The 18,149-nt window shown below is 41.6% G+C and overlaps 1 protein-coding gene across 3 annotated transcripts in view; it reads right to left on the reverse strand.

Annotated features, from left to right (window-relative positions):
* Positions 1-8,449: 8,449 nt before the first annotated feature.
* PIGA (phosphatidylinositol glycan anchor biosynthesis class A) overlaps positions 8,450-18,149 on the reverse strand; it is a 49,002-nt gene continuing 39,302 nt past the window's right edge. For 2 of the 3 annotated variants that reach the window (XM_054984832.1, XM_054984840.1), the window contains exons 4-6: positions 16,482-16,614; positions 10,164-10,370; positions 8,450-9,606 (exon numbers count right to left, since the gene is read on the reverse strand). In XM_054984832.1, the coding sequence (XP_054840807.1) occupies positions 9,352-9,606; positions 10,164-10,370; positions 16,482-16,614 (595 nt within the window). In that variant the 3' untranslated portion in view covers positions 8,450-9,351. Of the gene's footprint in view, positions 9,607-10,159; positions 10,371-16,481; positions 16,615-18,149 lie in introns of all 3 variants that reach the window. The other variant, XM_054984850.1, reaches the window with a different exon arrangement.

Genomic DNA, 18,149 nt, shown 5'->3' on the forward strand with positions numbered 1-18,149 from the left:
TAAAAGAGCAAATTAAGGGTTCCATTATTGATGAGGAATTCAAAGCTAGAATGAAGGAAATGGATCATTTGATTAAATAACGTGAAAACAAGCTGAAAGATATTAAAAACAAGAAATTTACCAGGGATAGAAAGGATTACAGCAGTGGCAATATATATGCATGGGATGAAAACCAGAATCTCCCAAAAAAGAAAACACATGTGACTTGGACTAGACCGTTGGAGACAGGGTCTGATTTTGATACTACAGACCCATCTGACAATGAGGCGTCAGGAGATGAGCATCAGAATGTACAAACCCTTAGAAACAGGACTGTAGCTTATGGGGGCCAACGTTATTTTTTGGGGAGAGGTTACAAACCAAAGAGGGGGAGGTTTTGAACCTAGTGTTCAACCTCTCAAATAGGGTCCTCATGGAAACTGAAATTAAGGTTTTGGATAAGGGGTTGGGCTTTGTACCCACCCCAAAGTAACAAGATTGATTAAATTGAGGAAACATTTTGGTGATCAGAATATACAGAGGATGGGTGGGATAAAATACCGTTCCACTTTTACTCCCAAAATAAATGATGGCTTGATAGACACCTTTGAGCATTTGGTCTCCACTGAAATTGACAATTTAGAAAAACAGCAAATAAGAACATGGCACAATTTATTGACGTCTGAACATAGAGATCTGATGGATTTAAGTAAGGATAATTCTATAGTGCTGAAGCCGGCAGACAAGGGAGGCGGAGTGGTGATCCTCAATACTACGGATTACCTGAAGGAGATAGAGTCACAATAGAATAACTTAGATATCTATCATCCCATTAGGAATGACCCTTTACCAGATATACAAAGGGTCACCAGGATTGTATTAGAGGAGGCATTATTAGCAAAAGAACTAGATGATAACTCTTATAAGGCTTTAATTAAAGATTCTCCACACATGCCGGTGTTTTATACCTTTTCGAAAATACATAAAAATAAGAACCCGCCACCTGGGCGCCCCATTGTGTCTGGCACTAATTCTGTATTAGAACCCTTATCGTTTTTCATTGACTACGTCCTGCAGCCCATTGTGCAGAAAATGGAAACTTACATTAAGGATACCACGTCACTAATTGAGTCTTTTGAGCAGTTGCAGATTTCCCCGCAGGTTTATTTTATGACCATGGATGTAGAGGCACTTTATACCTCTATTCCACATGAGGGGCCTAGAGCTGTTATACAGAATGCCCTGCTGTCGAGACCCGTGAATGTCCCATCTGTTAATCTATTGTTACACCTCTTGGACATTGTTGTCGAAAGAAATTATTTTCATTTTCAAAGACTTTCTTTTACCAAGTAAAAGGTGTCGCCATGGGGTCTCCGGCAGTACCTAATATTACCAATTTATATATGGCAGATCTTGTGAACCCTTTCTTTAATGAAATTATTTACTTTAAACGTTACATTGATGATGTTTTTTTGATCCTTAAAGGGTGTGAATATGTGGACAAGTTGGAAAGGTGGATGAATACTGTAGATAACAATATCAAGTTGACGTGGCAGATGCACCATCAGTGCATTAGCTTTGTGGATGTGGTAATATATAAGACAACACATAACCTAGCAGTGAGACCCTTTAGAAAGACGACAGATAGGTGGTCATATCTTCACATCGTTTCAAATGCAACATCCTGTATGGACAATTCCTGTGGGTAAAACGTAATTCTACCAACATTAGGGATAGCGACAGAGAAATGGGGAGGATAGGAGAAGCTTTCATCCAGAGGGGCTACCCACATAAAGTGGTAGAACAACATGGCTATGGGCAGGAAGAGTGCCCAGGAGTTCCCTTTTGGCCCTCTGTATTAGGGAGACACAAGATAACATCAAGTGGTCCATTGAGTATTCCCCTTTAGCCTCCTGCATTTCCAGTATAATTAAACGTAATTGGCATGTGGTTAGCAGTATACCAGGTTGTGAAAATCACCCAACTGTTGGGTATAGGAAAACCAGAAGCATAAAGGACATATTGGTGCATTCGGATTTTCAAGAGAATCGTCCCCCTAGGGTTGCACCGACTGAGCATTGCAACGTGTCCCCATGTCTGTAAACAATAATACTTTAAGGCACCTGGAAATGGGCAAACAATTATACACGCAGCATTTTTCAAGTTGTGCCACACCTTTTGAGGTGTATGTTGTCGTTTGCACGTGCAGATTGATGTATACAGGTAGTTCGATCCATCCTATTGCTCAGAATTCAGGAGCATCTATCTAAAATTAGAAATCATGTGAGTGAAGCACCACTTACATAGCATTTTGCCCAACTCTGTCACAATAAACTTGATGTGAAGTTTTACGTCCTTCAAGTAATAGATCCCAAACGCACAGTACACGAATGGATATTTAGACTTAAAAGCCTAGCCCTGAAGGGCTTAAATCAGGAAATGGATTTCACTCCTTTTTTGAATTAGGCTGAGGTTGCTTTAAATTATATGGAACTCCATTGGAGGTAGGAACGCACGCTGTAATTGACTAGCATCCTGTATTTAAGTCCAGAGTGATTAAGCCCCATACCAAAAATGAGGAAACTGATTTCATTGCATGGATTTTGATGTTGAAGAGATTACTTTCAAGTAATCTTGACACAATGTGCTCGTGTAGACACTTGAGTGGTATCATAAAGTTTGTAATTTTATAATTTTTAAATTTTGTAAATACTTATAAGGAATTGAAATGTGAGGAGGATTTATTTGGAAGTATTTGTATAATGATCACACATTTATTATATTTCTAGTGTTTATTATACCTTCACTATGTTTGTTATGGGTATTCATAAACTATGTAGATACTAAATTTCTCAGGCCAACTAGAAAGGCTGGTGAAGAAGCAAGATACAGCGGAACGGGGTACTATCAATGCTGGCGCACCCATTGCCAACATCTCGCTGGGAATTCCCTTGGGAGCAGCTCGGTCATTGGGACCATCACGGACCACCTACAAGCATCCTTGAAGCTATGATGGTTCCTTGCCTGCAATAGTAAAGAGAGAAAGAAATTACCTGAACATAAAAAGTTGTTTGGTGGATCGGACTTTATGATTGTATATTGAATGGTCTATTGAACTGATAGTGTACATTCTGTCTGATAAGCTCATCAGCGCAACGTAAATACATATATTTTTGATACGTGTTTTTGGTCTCCTTGGATTGTGCGTTTCTTGTGCATTGTATATTGGAGACCTTCCCCCTTTTTGGATTCATACGAACACAAAGTTGTACAGGATGGAAGTGCACTCAGACCCAACCTCGAAACTCTCATAAAATGGTGGATAAAAATCAATTTTAAAAAACCCCAAAGAATCAGATTTTTAAAATTAAAATCAGATTCAAAGATTGCTTTCAGGGACTGTCATGTTTGAGCAAAATTATATTTGTCATTATTATTACTGCATGCTACTGTCATTTTGATACAATTGTTATTAAGAAATAAGGAGCTGAAACAAGTAAATATTCCTCTTTTGGGCAGTACTGACTGGCAGTGAATACAATGTGTAATGCTAAAAGAGCAAAAATGCATTAATAATAAAATAACAGCATTTGTATAGGGGACTCCATCATCAACATAAAGGATTCTGGGAACTATCCACCTTTGAGATCACCATCCTCCTGTTTTAGTTTCAGAGTTATGTCCAGGATAGTGTTTCAGTCGCATTGTATCCACAGTGTATCACCAAAAAGAAAGAAAAAAGCCAACCATCCAGAAACCACCATAGGTAAGTTCGTGATAAAAAACAGATTAGAAAAATAGTTAATTGATGAAAAAATGCCCAGTATTTTTTCACGACAAACTCTTCTTTCCATGTAACTGAAAACCTACACATTAATATTGTTCAGTCATTGAGACCAGGATACAGTCCACCCAGCAGAGCAGAGGTTGCATGGAAACTGCTGAATAAAGTGCATGACAGAGAAATGAAACAATGTGCAACAGTTCTAGAGTGAAATTGTTAACCTAAGTCTTGATGGATGGAGTAATGTCCACAATGATTCCATTGTATGTGTTATGTAACAACAGAAAAATTGAATGTCTTCCTTGCAATTGATATATCAGAAAATGCACACACAGAATACTTACAAGCGGCAGCAAAATCTATAATAACGTGAAAAATTCGAACGTCTAGTATGCAGTTTGGTTGCAGACAATGCTGCAAATATATCCAAGATGAGAAGAAATTTAGAAGAGCAGAGAGCTAATAACTTATGTTTGCAGTGCTCATTTGCTGCACCTTCTAGTCAAAGACTTCAAAGTAAGACTAATATTGTTGAAATCACTAAATACTTCCGTAACCATCATTTTGCAGCAGCCACTCTGAAAAGAATGGGTGGAACCAAGCTGATGCTCCCACAAGATGTTAGTGTAACTGGAACAGGACTCCTTGCGAGTAAGAGGGAGGAATTAGCAGCAAGGAGAAGACTGTGCAAGAGGGCTAACAAATGGGACCTCCACCAGTTTTTACGGGGTCCCCTCCCCAAGGAAACTGACGAGACTGGTGGTCTTGAATTAAAGGGTAATTTTATTTAAAGAGGAAAACAGATTGCTCACAAGCACACAAGATTCCTAGGAAAAGCAATGGTGAAAGTGGAAATAGCTTTGAGGGATTTCGGGCAATACTTACCTAACCATGAAGATTGGCTGACAGCCCTAGGAAAGATGGCTCCTCACAGCAGTTCAGAACCTCATCTTGACGATTCTATTCCAACTATTATTCTATCAGTATGTGGGAGACTTTGTTCCATGCCAGGCCCTACGATGACCAGAGCTGCCTGGCATGGTTTTGGACTTTCTTTGTTTGTGAGTATGAGCAACCTGGAAGCTACTTCAGAGAATGCAAGTAAGCAAGCTTTTCTGTCTAATCAGAGAGTTTTAGCTAAACTTAAGTAAGCTATTGTTATTTTATTGCCTTTTGCTTGGTCCCTTATAACGGTTCCAGCCCTGCAAACACTCTTCTGAATTTAATAAACATCTATTTAAGCCTGATGTCTAGAGTTACTGATCATATGTATGCAAGTTCTCCAGAACGAACCTGGAGACTGGGAAGTCTCAACAAACTAACCGTCTCAACCCTCCAGAAGGCTGCTAGGGGTCTCAAATTGCTGTGTTTAGCACTTGGAAACGGTGGCGGGGGCTGAACCTTTAGACCAGTCCATGCGTTAATTCCATTATATGATCATACATACCCCGAAAATGAATATTGTCAGTTGGTAGTTACCTAAAGAGATGCTGATTTCTGTAATTGAGACACGCACCGTCCACTTAATTGTGCTGTGTCTCCAGAAGATTCATATCCACAACCCACAGGTAGTCTCAGGATCTTGAGAGTGCCATAATTCTAGAACAGTGATGGTGAACCTATGGCATGCGTGCCACAGCTGGCATGTGGGCACGCGAGCCAAGTCGCCAATCGCTAGGTCCAGGGCTCATTTGGAGGGGGAACGCCTGGAACGGCGTTCCAGTAGCTCGGAGCAGAGATCACATGGGTTTTGGCCCTGCCCACGTGATTCCTTTTCCTCAAGGCTGCCTCCCTGCTGCCCGTCTCTTTAGCAGCAGGAAGCAGAGGCAGCAGCAAGGCTGCTGGGGCTGGCTTTCTAAAGAAGAGTAAGCTGCTTTGATTTAACTTGTGTTACTTTCAGTCGTGGCTCTTGAGCGAGTGAGTGAGAGAGAGCTTGCAAGCAGGGCTGCTGGTCTAAAGAGGGCAAACTGCTTTGATTTAACTTGCTTTATTTTCAGTTGTGGCTCTTGAGTGAGTGAGAGAGAGAGGGAGGGAGGGAGAGTGCTTGCAAGCAGGGCTGCTGGTCTAACGGGCAAACTGCTTTGGTTTAACTTGCTTTACTTCCAGTCATGGCTTGTTGAGTGAGAAAGTGTATCAAAATTTGATACAAATAATTTTGCTCTGAGGTTTTTGGGACAATCAAACTAATGACCATCCACTATAAGATCTGAAAATGCAGACCAAGAATGACTCATGGAAAGTTTCCAAATGTGCTCATCATTGACATATTTTCTAATTATAATCCATTTCTCCATTTCAGCAAAGTTCTTATTCAAATGTTGTGTTCTGGCAATTTGATTATGTATTCTGAGGGTATTGTAGTATCTTAATTGCTGGCGTTTCCACATAGACACTAATATATTCCCTCAGCCTTCCTTCTACACATACACATCAATGATTCTCTCAAATCTGGCTTTCCTTCACACCACGAACTACCATAAACTAAACTTTTTATTACCCAATTGTGGGTTGAAAATAAAAAATTTATCCACTAATTAATTCTGCCAGTAATCCCAAAGATGGCCTACTGCCATTACAATTACATCATTTTTTAATCTTGTTTACTTAATCATAACCATGAGGCAAAGGAAGTTCCAATAGTTGCATCTCCAATATACCAGACTTTTAAGGATTCTTCATTTCTTAACCACTTCAAAACAACCTTTAATATGGGGGCATATTCACAACTGGCAATATTAGGGGAGACAGGGAACATATTTTTGCTGTGAAACATACAAAACTGAAAGATTTATTGTTGGACCATTTTAATGCTGAATAAATTTTTCAAAAGTTCCCAGGATTACTTTTAAGTCTATGTTATGGCCAATCTGGCCACCTGGATCCATGCTATGGTAACATCAAGACTTGACTATTATAATGCACTATACATACATCTCCCATCTAAGTTAACTACAAGACTCCAGTTGGTGCAAAACGCTGTGGCTTGGCTGTTATCAGGAGCAATCAGAAGCATTAATATCACTCCCATCCTGCAGTCACTTCATTAGCTACATACCAGTTACTGTGCTCAGTTCAAAATACTGGCTATCACATGAAAAGCTCTTCATGGCTACCATACCTTTGGGACTGCCTCTCTCCCTATGTTCCACCACGGCAGCTTCACTCATCTGATCGGGGTTTTCTGCAGATACCACCTTGCACATGGGCAAAATCAACAGCTGCCCGTGTGTTCTTTTTGGTGGCCCCTACCCTATGGAACGGCCTGCCTGAGGAGGTCAGGAGCAGCCAGATGCTCCTGGGTTTCCAGAAACAATGCAAACCTGGTTTATTCAAAAGGACTTTTTTACTCATAAAGGAGTGCTGTATTGTAGGGAGAGGGTCTCAAAGAGATGCTTCACTGAGTTAGAGACTATAAATTTCACCACCATGTTGCCTTACATATGATCCTTTAAGTGTGATCCTACTGTGTAGCTCTATGTTGTCTAGTGTCAGTTTTAGAATTGCGTATGCTGTTTCAGCATTTCTTCCATTCTGTACTGGATTTTTGTTACTGTTGTCAGGGCTTGCCGCAGCCGCCGCTGGGCGGGGCACCAGGCAGTCTGCTCCTGACATCAGAGGGGTGCCAGGGATGCTGCAGGACCCTGCTCTGTGAAAGGAGGGGCAGTATACATCACCCAGACTCCCTCTCAATCCACACACTGGTCTGCTCAACCTGTGCCACTCACCCCCTTTGGCCTCTGGACTCTCCTCCTCCATCCACTCTCTTCCTGGTCTTTGCTCTCGCTCTGCTCCACTCCATCACTCCTACTCAAACCCACCACCCCAGAGCTCTTCCCAGCCATCCTTTATAGGGCTTCCTTTCTCTGCTCCGCCCTCCTTCCAGCCTGGTCTTGGGCTGCCCCAAGTAGTTGCAGCTGGGGTAGCTGATCTGGCTCCACTGACCAGCACCAGCTGTGCCTTGTTCTCTGGCTGCCAAGCCTCCCTGCCTCTGCTGATTGCTGAAGGCAGGCCCAGCTGCAGCCCCCTGGCTGGCTGCCAGGCCTCCCTGGCTGAGCTGATTGTTGAAGGCAGGCCCAGCTGTGGCCGCTTGGCTGGCTGCCCAGCTCCTCCAGCAGAGTGCCTTCAGCAGCTCCACCTGGAGGGGCTTGGCTCTTGGCCATCTCCTGGGCCAGGCTACTATCCTCTAGCTGAGGCGTGGCTCTGGGCTGTTGGGGCTGCTGCTCCTTCTCTCCAGGTAAAGGCTCTGTGTGGGCGACTGCTGGGTCCCCAAACCCGCTGTCCTTGCCCCCTTCCTCTGCTCTGCTTCGCCCCCTTTCCTCCCCCAGGGAGGTGGGACTAGCTGGGCTCCCTTTGTATCCTCTTGCCTTCTGAGGCCTTGCCCCTTCCCCCTGGCACAGGCAGGTTCTGACTCTGTTTGCCAGTCAGAGCGGTTGAACTGCTGTCTCCCGGCTGCCCCCCACCGCTGCCTCCCGGCAAGTCTGGGGACTGGGCTGCTGACCCCGGACAACTGTTATATCTTTGTATATTTGCATTTGTTTACCCTATGACATTGTTTATTGATAATCTCATTATGTAATTCGCCTTGAGTCTCATTAAGAAAGGCAGACTATAAATGACATAAATAAAAAAATAATAATAAAGTTATACACAATGCTTCCCCTCCCAAATACATGCAGCAGCCATTAGCCATGCATAACCTTTTAATTCTTTTTGCTCAGAATGCCTTGGCTCAGAAAAAGAGCCTGTTCTAGAGAAATAAAGAACAATTGGGCCTTGGTCCTGTGTAGTAAATCTGATAAGCATTCCTCCATACCAAGCTAAGAAACAGAAGCTTGTCAAAGTCACATGGGAAAGGAAACATGCTCCCCATGGGCTATATTAAGCATCACATCCCCCACAAACCAGAATACGCAGCCAATCTTTGTATCAAACTTGGGAAAGTAAAAACAAAACAGCTAAAATAAACAAGTGGGCTATATAAATGTAGAAAAGCACAAAAATGCTTCAATTGCTGATTTTCTTGTGGTTTGAATATACAGATCCTACAAACCGTGGGGGTGCATGTAGTTTAATATTCACAACTTGATCTTTCCAGCTTTAGGACATGGACTATACTCTTTTTTGTATATTACTCTCATCGCATTCTTAAAAATGAAAGGAAATGCAAAACAAGCATGATACATACCAACTCCAATGCCACCTGGCATTTACTATTGTATTTCTTTCAAGCAACAAAAGGAGACAAATTAAAATACAAGAGAAAACAAAAAATAACGCCCTGAAAACCCATCCATTCACATGGCTTCCCTTTACCCTTCTCATGTCTTATTAATGATCATCATCTATGCTGTCCAGTAATACAAAATAATCCAATTTCAAACAAATGTGAAACAGGTACTGTTGCAAATCTTCGCAAGCAGGTCTAATCATTTCAGACAATGGTAATTTGAGGTAGCACATCTTACCAAATTCCTTTCCAAGCAATAAGAAATGCTATCCAATAATTTATAATTAACATGTCTGTGAAAGTAACTCCACCAGCCAACAGTAACACTGCTGGAGAATGAAGTTCTGACTTCCAGTTTCTTTCAAGAGTTTGAATTTAAAGTTTCTCTTTTTTTGCGGAAATACTGTTGAGTCCATGCTCCATATGGACCTGTGGCATCTATTGCAGCATCAATAAGGTAATCTGGTGTCAACCACCTCAGGAACATTAGGAAAAGGAAGCTTATTACAGAGAGAAGAGCAAAAATGCAACCAGTCACAGGGCCACAATGAGAGATAAGTCTGTCAAGCCGTTTTCCCATTGGCAATACAATTTCACCTGCCACTCGGTCATACACCTAAGAAAGAAAAATATACATGTACACATTAGATGCATCCTCAACACTTAAACATTACTACCAAACAGGACAGAATAATATTTTATTCTCATCTGAATATCCACATGTCTTTGCAGGGCTTAAGAGGCTTCAGTACAATTCTGCAAGGACAATTCCTTGTCCCTCAAAAATATGCCATTCAGGGAACTATACTCATAATCCCCATCCTGCAGTGAACAGTCCTGTGTGTGCAATTCTGACGGACTCAGGGGTATCCAGCCGAAGATGGTTAAAGAACACCCACTCTAAGAAAATATACAAGGACACAATACGAAAAAGGTTCCAAGTGAAGAAGTAACAACTGTCTCAAAGTTACCTAATGACATAATTAATTGGGGAAATTTATGTAAGTTATATAATGCAACAAGTCATCACATAAAATATGCAATGTATTTTAAGTCTTGTCCCCCACCCCTCATCCCGTGGGATACACTCGCTTGGCCTGTACAGCTCACTAAAATGAAGATCTGGAAGTTGGAAAGGGCTGTACAAATTTCATAGTATGAAAATTTACCTACTTTTTCAGTTCTCTCTGCAACATTTCTCCAAGTATAAAAAGTTTTAACTTGGCTATGTATAATTTCTGGAGATAGCAATGATCCTGACTTCAGATGGGATATAGCCTTTTCCAGTCCATTACACAAAGATTTCACTGAAGGGTCACACAAGATTATAAGGTTGTCTGGTAGCACCTCAGGAATCCCGCCAACTTTCGTACTCACAACCTAAGACAACAGCAAAAAATCTTACACTGGGTTGAGCAATTAATGTTTCAAAAACACAAATGAACTGTACTATTGGTACAGTTATTAATATTTCATTTTACAAAAAAGGACCCATCAATAACAGGCAGCAAAGGCTGTCTTAATAGTAAGATTTACTTCACATTTAAAAGTGGATAGAAGTAACAGTGACATAATTATGTTTCTATGTGCTTGCAAGGCAAAGAGTATCCGTCAAATACATGCTTTCTTTCCAGCAGCACCCATTATAGCAAAATCTAGTTTATATTAATCAGTTACATTTTTAATAATACTAACAGTGTGCTTATATACTGCCCTTCTGGACAGATTAGTGCCTCACTCAGTGATGAACAAAGTCAGTGTTGTTATTATCCCCACAGTACAGCAAGAGAGCTGGGGATGAGAAGAGTGGCTTACCCAAGTCCACCTACTGAACTCATGGCAGTCGTGGTAGTCGAACCAGCAGAGTGCTGATTCAAAGCACATGCACTTTAACACTAAGCAGCTACAGCTCTTATTTTCTTATTTTGTTGCTGCAAACCCCTAACCAGGACTATACCAGGGGCTCTGCAACAACACAGTGGGAATATCATCTAATGGGCAGAGTATGGCTAGTGGGGTGCATTTACCTTAGCAGGTTAACCAGCTGAACTAGCCTGTATCAAAAATACTAGGATGGAACCAAGCAAACAAGAACAGTGATGAAATGAAGCAGGATAAAAGCTAGAAGTTAGGCATCACAAAACCTAACTTGTGCATGGAATGGGGAAAAGCTGCACAACTGTTTTTGGCTGCATACCCTCCCAGCGCACAAGTGAGGAAAGTATCACAACCGTCAGACATTACATGAATGTCAATACAGCAAGCTTTTACCACTAGTTATCCCATTTTAATCCATGACTTCCCACCACATGCAAATAAAAAATTAGAAAAACAGCATTCTAAAGAAGACAACTTTGTTGATGGGTATTTTCAACACACTCATATGTTACACAGATCTCAAGCATATATTCAATGAAACCCTGGTGCCCAATGGCTATCATCTTAATAGTAGGTTTAATTCATATCTACTATGAGGCATTTTTAAAGTCCTTGAGGGAAAAGGTAAGATTCCCTTGTTGAGGCCACTATAAAGCAATTCTGTTGATTGTTGGAAGCCTTTAGAAGATGAGGGAAGGAGCTGCCTAAATCCACAAAATCTTAACCCATCCACCCCCCAGATTTGTACATCATCTAGGGAACCATAAAGCCACCATTAAAAATCACTGCTATAATCCCTCCCGTTCAAGATTAGCTTTTATAACCATTCTGGGACTCCATGTTTATTATAAGCCTGCCTAGTTTATTTTAGCAAGTTATCCCTGCTATCAGAAACATTTCAAAATGCATGTAAATTGTATATACATTCATGCTATTATTTTTTGTTCAGTCATAAATGATAAATTTTATCTTTCCAAATGAACCAAAATGATAAAAGATACATGTTTCCTGAACAATATCTCAATATTTAATGTTTTTGCCTCTTTTCATTCCATATTGCTTAAGTGCAGAATAGGGATGAGCAATTCGGGTTCGATAAATACCGAATTTTAACCAATTTGATTCGGCAAGTCAATTGAAGTTTACCAAATGTATTTGGTAAAATTCAGTGAACTTTGGGGAGTGCAACAGCACTGCTTCCCGTCTTTTTTTCACCCAATGGGAAGAGGAGGAGGGAGTTAGAAGCAGAAGGGGGGAGGGAGTATGATGGCCAGTCTTTCCAGCAGCTCTCCTTCTCTGGCCAAAGGAATTCTTGAGAAGGAGAGTGTCTTTTTCAAACTTCTACAAGGAGTTAAGTTGGAGGTTTGCCTGTTTATAAGCCCCATTGTGCTGTGGCCTGATGGTGATAGAGACTGCCTGACTTGCCTCTCTCTCTGGACTCTGGGCTGTAACTTGGCTGGCCTGCTGGGATTTCTGGACCGCGTGTGTGAATTCCTTGCAGTCGGTGATTCTCCTGCTGACTTCTGGACCTGACTGACTGCACATTGAAGAATGGTTTGAGAGTCATTAGATTCACAAGATTTTTTTTATCTTTGTGGGGAGGGGGTTGCCTTAGTGGGTTTTTTTTAGGGGGGGAAGAATTTTCTTTTTAAGTTTTTGTTTTCTATTGGGATAATTTGGTTTGTTTGCTGTAGATTTTGTGGTTCATCCTCCCACCTCAGCCGAGAAAGCTGTCCCCAGCGCAGCTGCTGTTCACCAGTCTTGCTTCCGTTGACAGCAAGAGGGTTTGCAAGGCCCTTTTTGCTGAGGCTGCTGCTGGAGCACCACCCCCACAAGTGCCCAGGGACCCACCATCACCACCCCCACAAGTGCCCAGGGACCCACCCATCAGTGAGACTTCCCCAGTGTTCTTTGAGGCCAGCAACAGGCCTTTCACACTGATGCAGAAGGAGAGGATGCTGGAGGAAGAGAAAGAGATTGTGGAGCCCACCATCTCTATCCCTTCATCCTCCACCATCTTCTTCTACCCAGCATAGACATGGTGTGGTGTGGTCTGGCCCAAGCACCTCACAGGAAATGTCTCCTGGGGTGCCCACACATGACACCACAGGGCAGCATGGGTATTCCTTTTCCTCAAACATCTGGAAGCATGGAATGGAAGGTCCTCGTATCGCACAGTGCTATCACTGTGTGATACGAGGATACTGTAAGGCCCAAGTGAGTCAAGGGAGGGATGTCAATCATCTCTGCATGACCAGCCTGAGGAACCACATCAAGAAGCACCTCCAGGCGGTGCTTCCTTGGAGGGAGAGTGAGACTGGCACCACGCAGTTGCCAGTAGGAAGCAGGCTATTCTGGTGCTCTCCTCCCCAGATTTCCTGTAGGGAAGGGACACCAAGCACCTCTGATGGAGATATTTGGTGCAAATGGCACTAGGGTGCCAAGAGGAGGGGATCCAGAGTATGCCAAGAGGGGGGGGGGATCCACCCCTCACTTGGCGGATCATAGACATGATTGCCATGGATTGGCTACCCTTCACCATAAGTGAGAACTCCAGCTTCCAAGGGCTGCTCCATGATCTCACTTCTTGGTACAAGCCCCCTGCTCACATCATGCTGAGCAGAACCATTTTTTACAGGGCTGCCAAAGACCACATGAAGGCACAGTTGTCCTGGGCTCTCAGGAGAAATGTGCACTTCACGTCCACTATCTGGATTTGTTTTTAGGTACAGCATGCACATCTCTCGCTTACTGCGCAAGTGTGGGAACCCGAAGACCTTGAGGATGGGGGTGGGACACCCAGCATCAGCAAGGGAAAGATGGAAGACTGCCAGACAGCGTTCCCGGTAACGTGCGCTCCTGCGCTATGGCGCATGAATTTTTAGAGGGCAGCGCACAACAGGAGAAGCCCAGCGCAGACAGTTGCCCCTGGCCTCTCTCTGTCCTCAAACTCCAGAAGCTGCAGGAGGCGGCGTCGGCATCCGCAGCATCAGGCGGATGCTCTCCAAGCAGACTTCCTGTCCCGCATACGGCTTTTCTGAACTGCCTGCTGAGCAGACTCCAGGGAGCTGTTGAAGGCTGCAGCCCACATATGACTTCCTCGCCGGCAGAGGGACCGGGGAGGCAGTGTCTTTGCTGGCAGCAAGACCAGGCAGAAGCTGCAGAAGGAAGCAGCCCGCGCAGCTTCTTTGCCGGCGGCGGGAGCAGGGAGTCTCAGAGGCCTCATTAATCCCAGCAGTGAAGCTGGAGAAGGAAGTAGCAGTGGGTAGCACTCGGTGCCCATGCAGCCTTGGCAGCAGGAGCTGGAGGAGAGGTCCACCAGCTCAATTTGGTGAGCTTCATGTATTAAATATTAAATAATGAGAACTTAATTTTTGCTCTTGTTGGTGTGTAGGGAAAGAGGATTATCTTTTTTGGGATTTGTATTCTGTGATATTTAACTTTATGCATTCTTTATGCATTCATGCATTCCTTGAAGGTATTTCTGGTAAATGTCTGGGAGGCAGCTAGTTATCTCCAGGCTATCATGCTTTTTACTAATCTTTCTATGTTTCTGTGCTGATTCATGAAAAATACAATAAACCAGAATGTGGAACTATTCTCTTTATTACAAAACACCTCTATGTGCTTGCAAAGTCAAGAACAATTAATTCTAAGTGATTTTTAAATGTGCTTGTATTTTTAAAACAATTGCTGCCAGCTTGCATGTCTCAGGCATCTTCCAGAAACCAGCATTGATAGCAGTGCATTCAGGACATCTGACAAAGAGAGCTGTGATTCTTAAAAGCTTATGCTACAGTAAAGTTGGTTAGTCTTAAAGGTGCTACTGGACTCTTTTCCATTCAGGACAGTCATTCCTCTCTACAGGTTTTAATCGGGACCTTCCTTACGTGTGTCTTCTCCCTTCCTTTACAGACCTTTCAGTCTGTGAGTTCCTTTTTTTGTGCTCATGCACTATTGCTATGATGTGCTTTATCCAACATAATTAATTTACACAGGTGCTGTATCATTTAATGAGTTACCAACCCCCCAAACCCACCAGTTAAATGTACCTTGTATACATGTCCCTTTGATTGGTTAGCTGCTTCCCTGTGTCTTATTGGTTGTTTTCATGGTTTATGTCCTTCCTTCTTTTTTTGAATTATGGACAGTAGGTAAGGAATTTAACATAGCTATGACATCACCACAGGACTAACGAGGAGACGCTGCTTTAGAGAGTTTTTGTTGAGGTTCTTCAAAGCACCTTTATACTGTTTTGTTGTCCAATAGGACAGAAATCATGGCTTGCCCTATCTCAAGTTTTACAACATGCAAAGTTCACCATAATGTTGAAACTGTGCAATTGTTTTACTTCAAGACAAATAAGAAAAAGATGTTCAAATATAAAAGCATCTTGTAAAGATGCTATTTCAACTTGGTTGAAATTTCACAGAAGTATTTCATGCCAATTGCTGAGCAGCACATCTGCTCATGTTTCCAATCAAAGCTCTGTATGTTCAAAGCATTTCTTAACTAAATTTCAGTCTAGAGAGATCCGGACACACACAATCTACAGTCACCCTTAAAGATTCAGAATTATCACTAGCATATTCTGAATCTAGCAAATTAGTTTGTAGTTTATGTTTGTATGTATGTAGACTGAAATACGTTTTAGAAAAAAGGTGTGCTCACACAGCAACTGTAATGCAAGTTATTGTTTCACCTCAGGAAGTTGATTTTTGGCTCAACACTGCACAGCATAGAGGGAGCATTTGTGTGTGGGGGGGGGGTCACTAGGTTTGTACTTACATAGTGCTGGAAGGGCAGCAACTTTTAAAAATTTATTGTGCGGTTGTACTATTAGACATCATTACTAAAGCACTACAAAGCAGAGAGTGACTATAAGCTTTTGTTCTGAGGCAGCCATTCCTTCACTACTTATTGCTACTAAACAATGGCACTCCAAGTAATAAAAAATAGTCTCTGTAATGAAATGTGACTTGTTATACCTTGTCTACAGGTATAACATATATAAACAGGCAAAGGTAGTCCACTGTGCAAGCACCGAGTCATACTGACCCATGGGGGGGGGACGACACATCACATCACAATGTTTTCTTGGCAGACTTTTTACGGGGTCATTTGGCATTGCCTTTCCCAGTCATCTACACTTTAAATTAATTTAAACATTAATTCTCAGATATTAATTAGGTTGAGTTTATAAACTTCTAAAAACCGCTTTGCGTAATAGTCAACTGTTTGTATGTTTGTATTCTTGCATGTTTGTAGGTTGCAATCTTTTTTTAAAAAAAAAGGTGCTCTCAAAACTTTTATGCAAATCAGCTCACAAAATAAATTTTTGTGCAAGTTTCAGCTCACAAAAAAAAAATTTGGCTCACAACACTGCACAGCTTAGAGTATTTGAAGCCAACCATGTGAAAATTCTATATAACTAATGCAGAGAAGTGGGAATTAGGTTTACATAGGCTTTTCACACATCATTTCTTGACAATTTGTACCATCTTCATAAAACGCTTTAAAAGTTTTCAGAAGAAGGGTTAAAGGTCTATTTTTGTACAGTGTCATTCCAAAATGATCCAACTAATACATAGAAATACTTCAACTTGTTTTTACCTGTAAACCACAGCTGGCAGCTTCGACTATTGCCATGCAAAAAGCTTCCGTAAGAGAGGTGTTGAGAAAAATGTGTCCCTGGACTAAGACATTTCTGACATCCTGATGTTCTAACGCTCCCAAGAGACGAACTCTGCATGTAATTTAAAACATCTTTTTAAAAAGGTAATCTTTACAAGAGGTTTCATAACATGATCCCCGCCCAAGTCAACCATGTGCACATTCTACTGATTGAAGTGGAACAGATTGAAGCATGCATTTAATTATCTCAATTTTTTAAAAAAAACAATGTATTTTAAAAACGTTTCGCTCTGGCTAGACTGCGTTTGACAGAAGCTACTGAGCACCAGAATAAGCTGTCCATCTTCTCTCTTAAGTTTTCAAGAAAAAACTAGATAAGCATACATCTCGGACTTCATTTATAACCACCCTTAGTAAAGAGGGTTGGAGCATATGTCGCCACCAGCTCTTAGTCAACAGACTTAAGAACTGGTACAAAAACTTATATTTATCACTTATGATTGCAGCATTCGATCAGGTGCATCTACCAATGAGCCTTCTTGGCTCTATCACCTATGATGGAAGTTTCAACTCAAACATAATGCTTTTGAATGGCACAGTTCCATTTCAAAATGGGTGTTAATCCAGTCAACATTAGTCCCCTTCTATATTACATGGAAGAAGGACATGTTCCACTGCCTTACTGAAATCAAAGGATTTCAAACAACGTAATTCTATGCAGTTACTTGTTTAAACTCTTTGATATCTGGAACCAAAACAGGATCACACTGTGGAAGTGCTTAACTTCAACTGGATTGTACTTTATTGCACATCTGAAGTTCACAAAACTGAAGTAATATAGATGCATGAGTTAACTAGTTCTGGATTCACAGACTATTCCAGAAACACTTCACCAAAACACCACATTACACAGTTTTGTTGGCATTTTCAACCACATGGTATCAAATTTAAAACAATCAAAGTATGTTTTTATTTTTATAGCAATATTTATGCTGCTCAGCTCCAAATGGTAACACTGTGTTTGCAACTTCCTGGGTTAAAGGACTAGCTGGTTTCACACTCCCCAATTTGTTGTAAGAGTTTTAATCTGGTTGCTGCTAGAAGTCTTCATGTTGCTTGTACAAACATATAGGAACCCTGAGGATTCCAGAGTTTGTAAAAAGCTAATGAATGTCCCCATAGGGCTGTTTAGCTAACCAAGTAGTTTGTCTCTATCCAAGATGGGATAGTTTTTGCATTTAATTACTTACTGAAGAAGCATTACACAAAACAGGAGCATATCCATATCCCTGTATCCTGCTTTCCTGTTCAAACGGTTTTTGCTTTGTATGCAGAATTTGCTGCAATTTGCCTGTGTGCAGGATTCTTTTGTCTGATTGCTCTGCTTTTCTGCTTTACTCTTTGTATGAGATTTTTTACTAGTATTCAAAATTTGTTGCAATTTGCCTGTATGCTTTACTGGTTTGTTTCTGACTGTCTGCACTGTGTTGCAGGCAAGACTTTTGTTTTGCATTTAAAAAAATTGTCCTACATGCAATTCTGCTCATCATAAATTGCTGTATGGAGGCTGAGGCCTGACAATACAAGTGTTTGTGTTTTAGCAAAGCAAAAACAAAGCACCCTTGGTAATAGTTTACAAAACAGAGT

The sequence above is a fragment of the Eublepharis macularius genome, chromosome 1 (assembly GCF_028583425.1).
Source record: "Eublepharis macularius isolate TG4126 chromosome 1, MPM_Emac_v1.0, whole genome shotgun sequence".
NCBI lineage: Eukaryota > Metazoa > Chordata > Lepidosauria > Squamata > Eublepharidae > Eublepharis > Eublepharis macularius.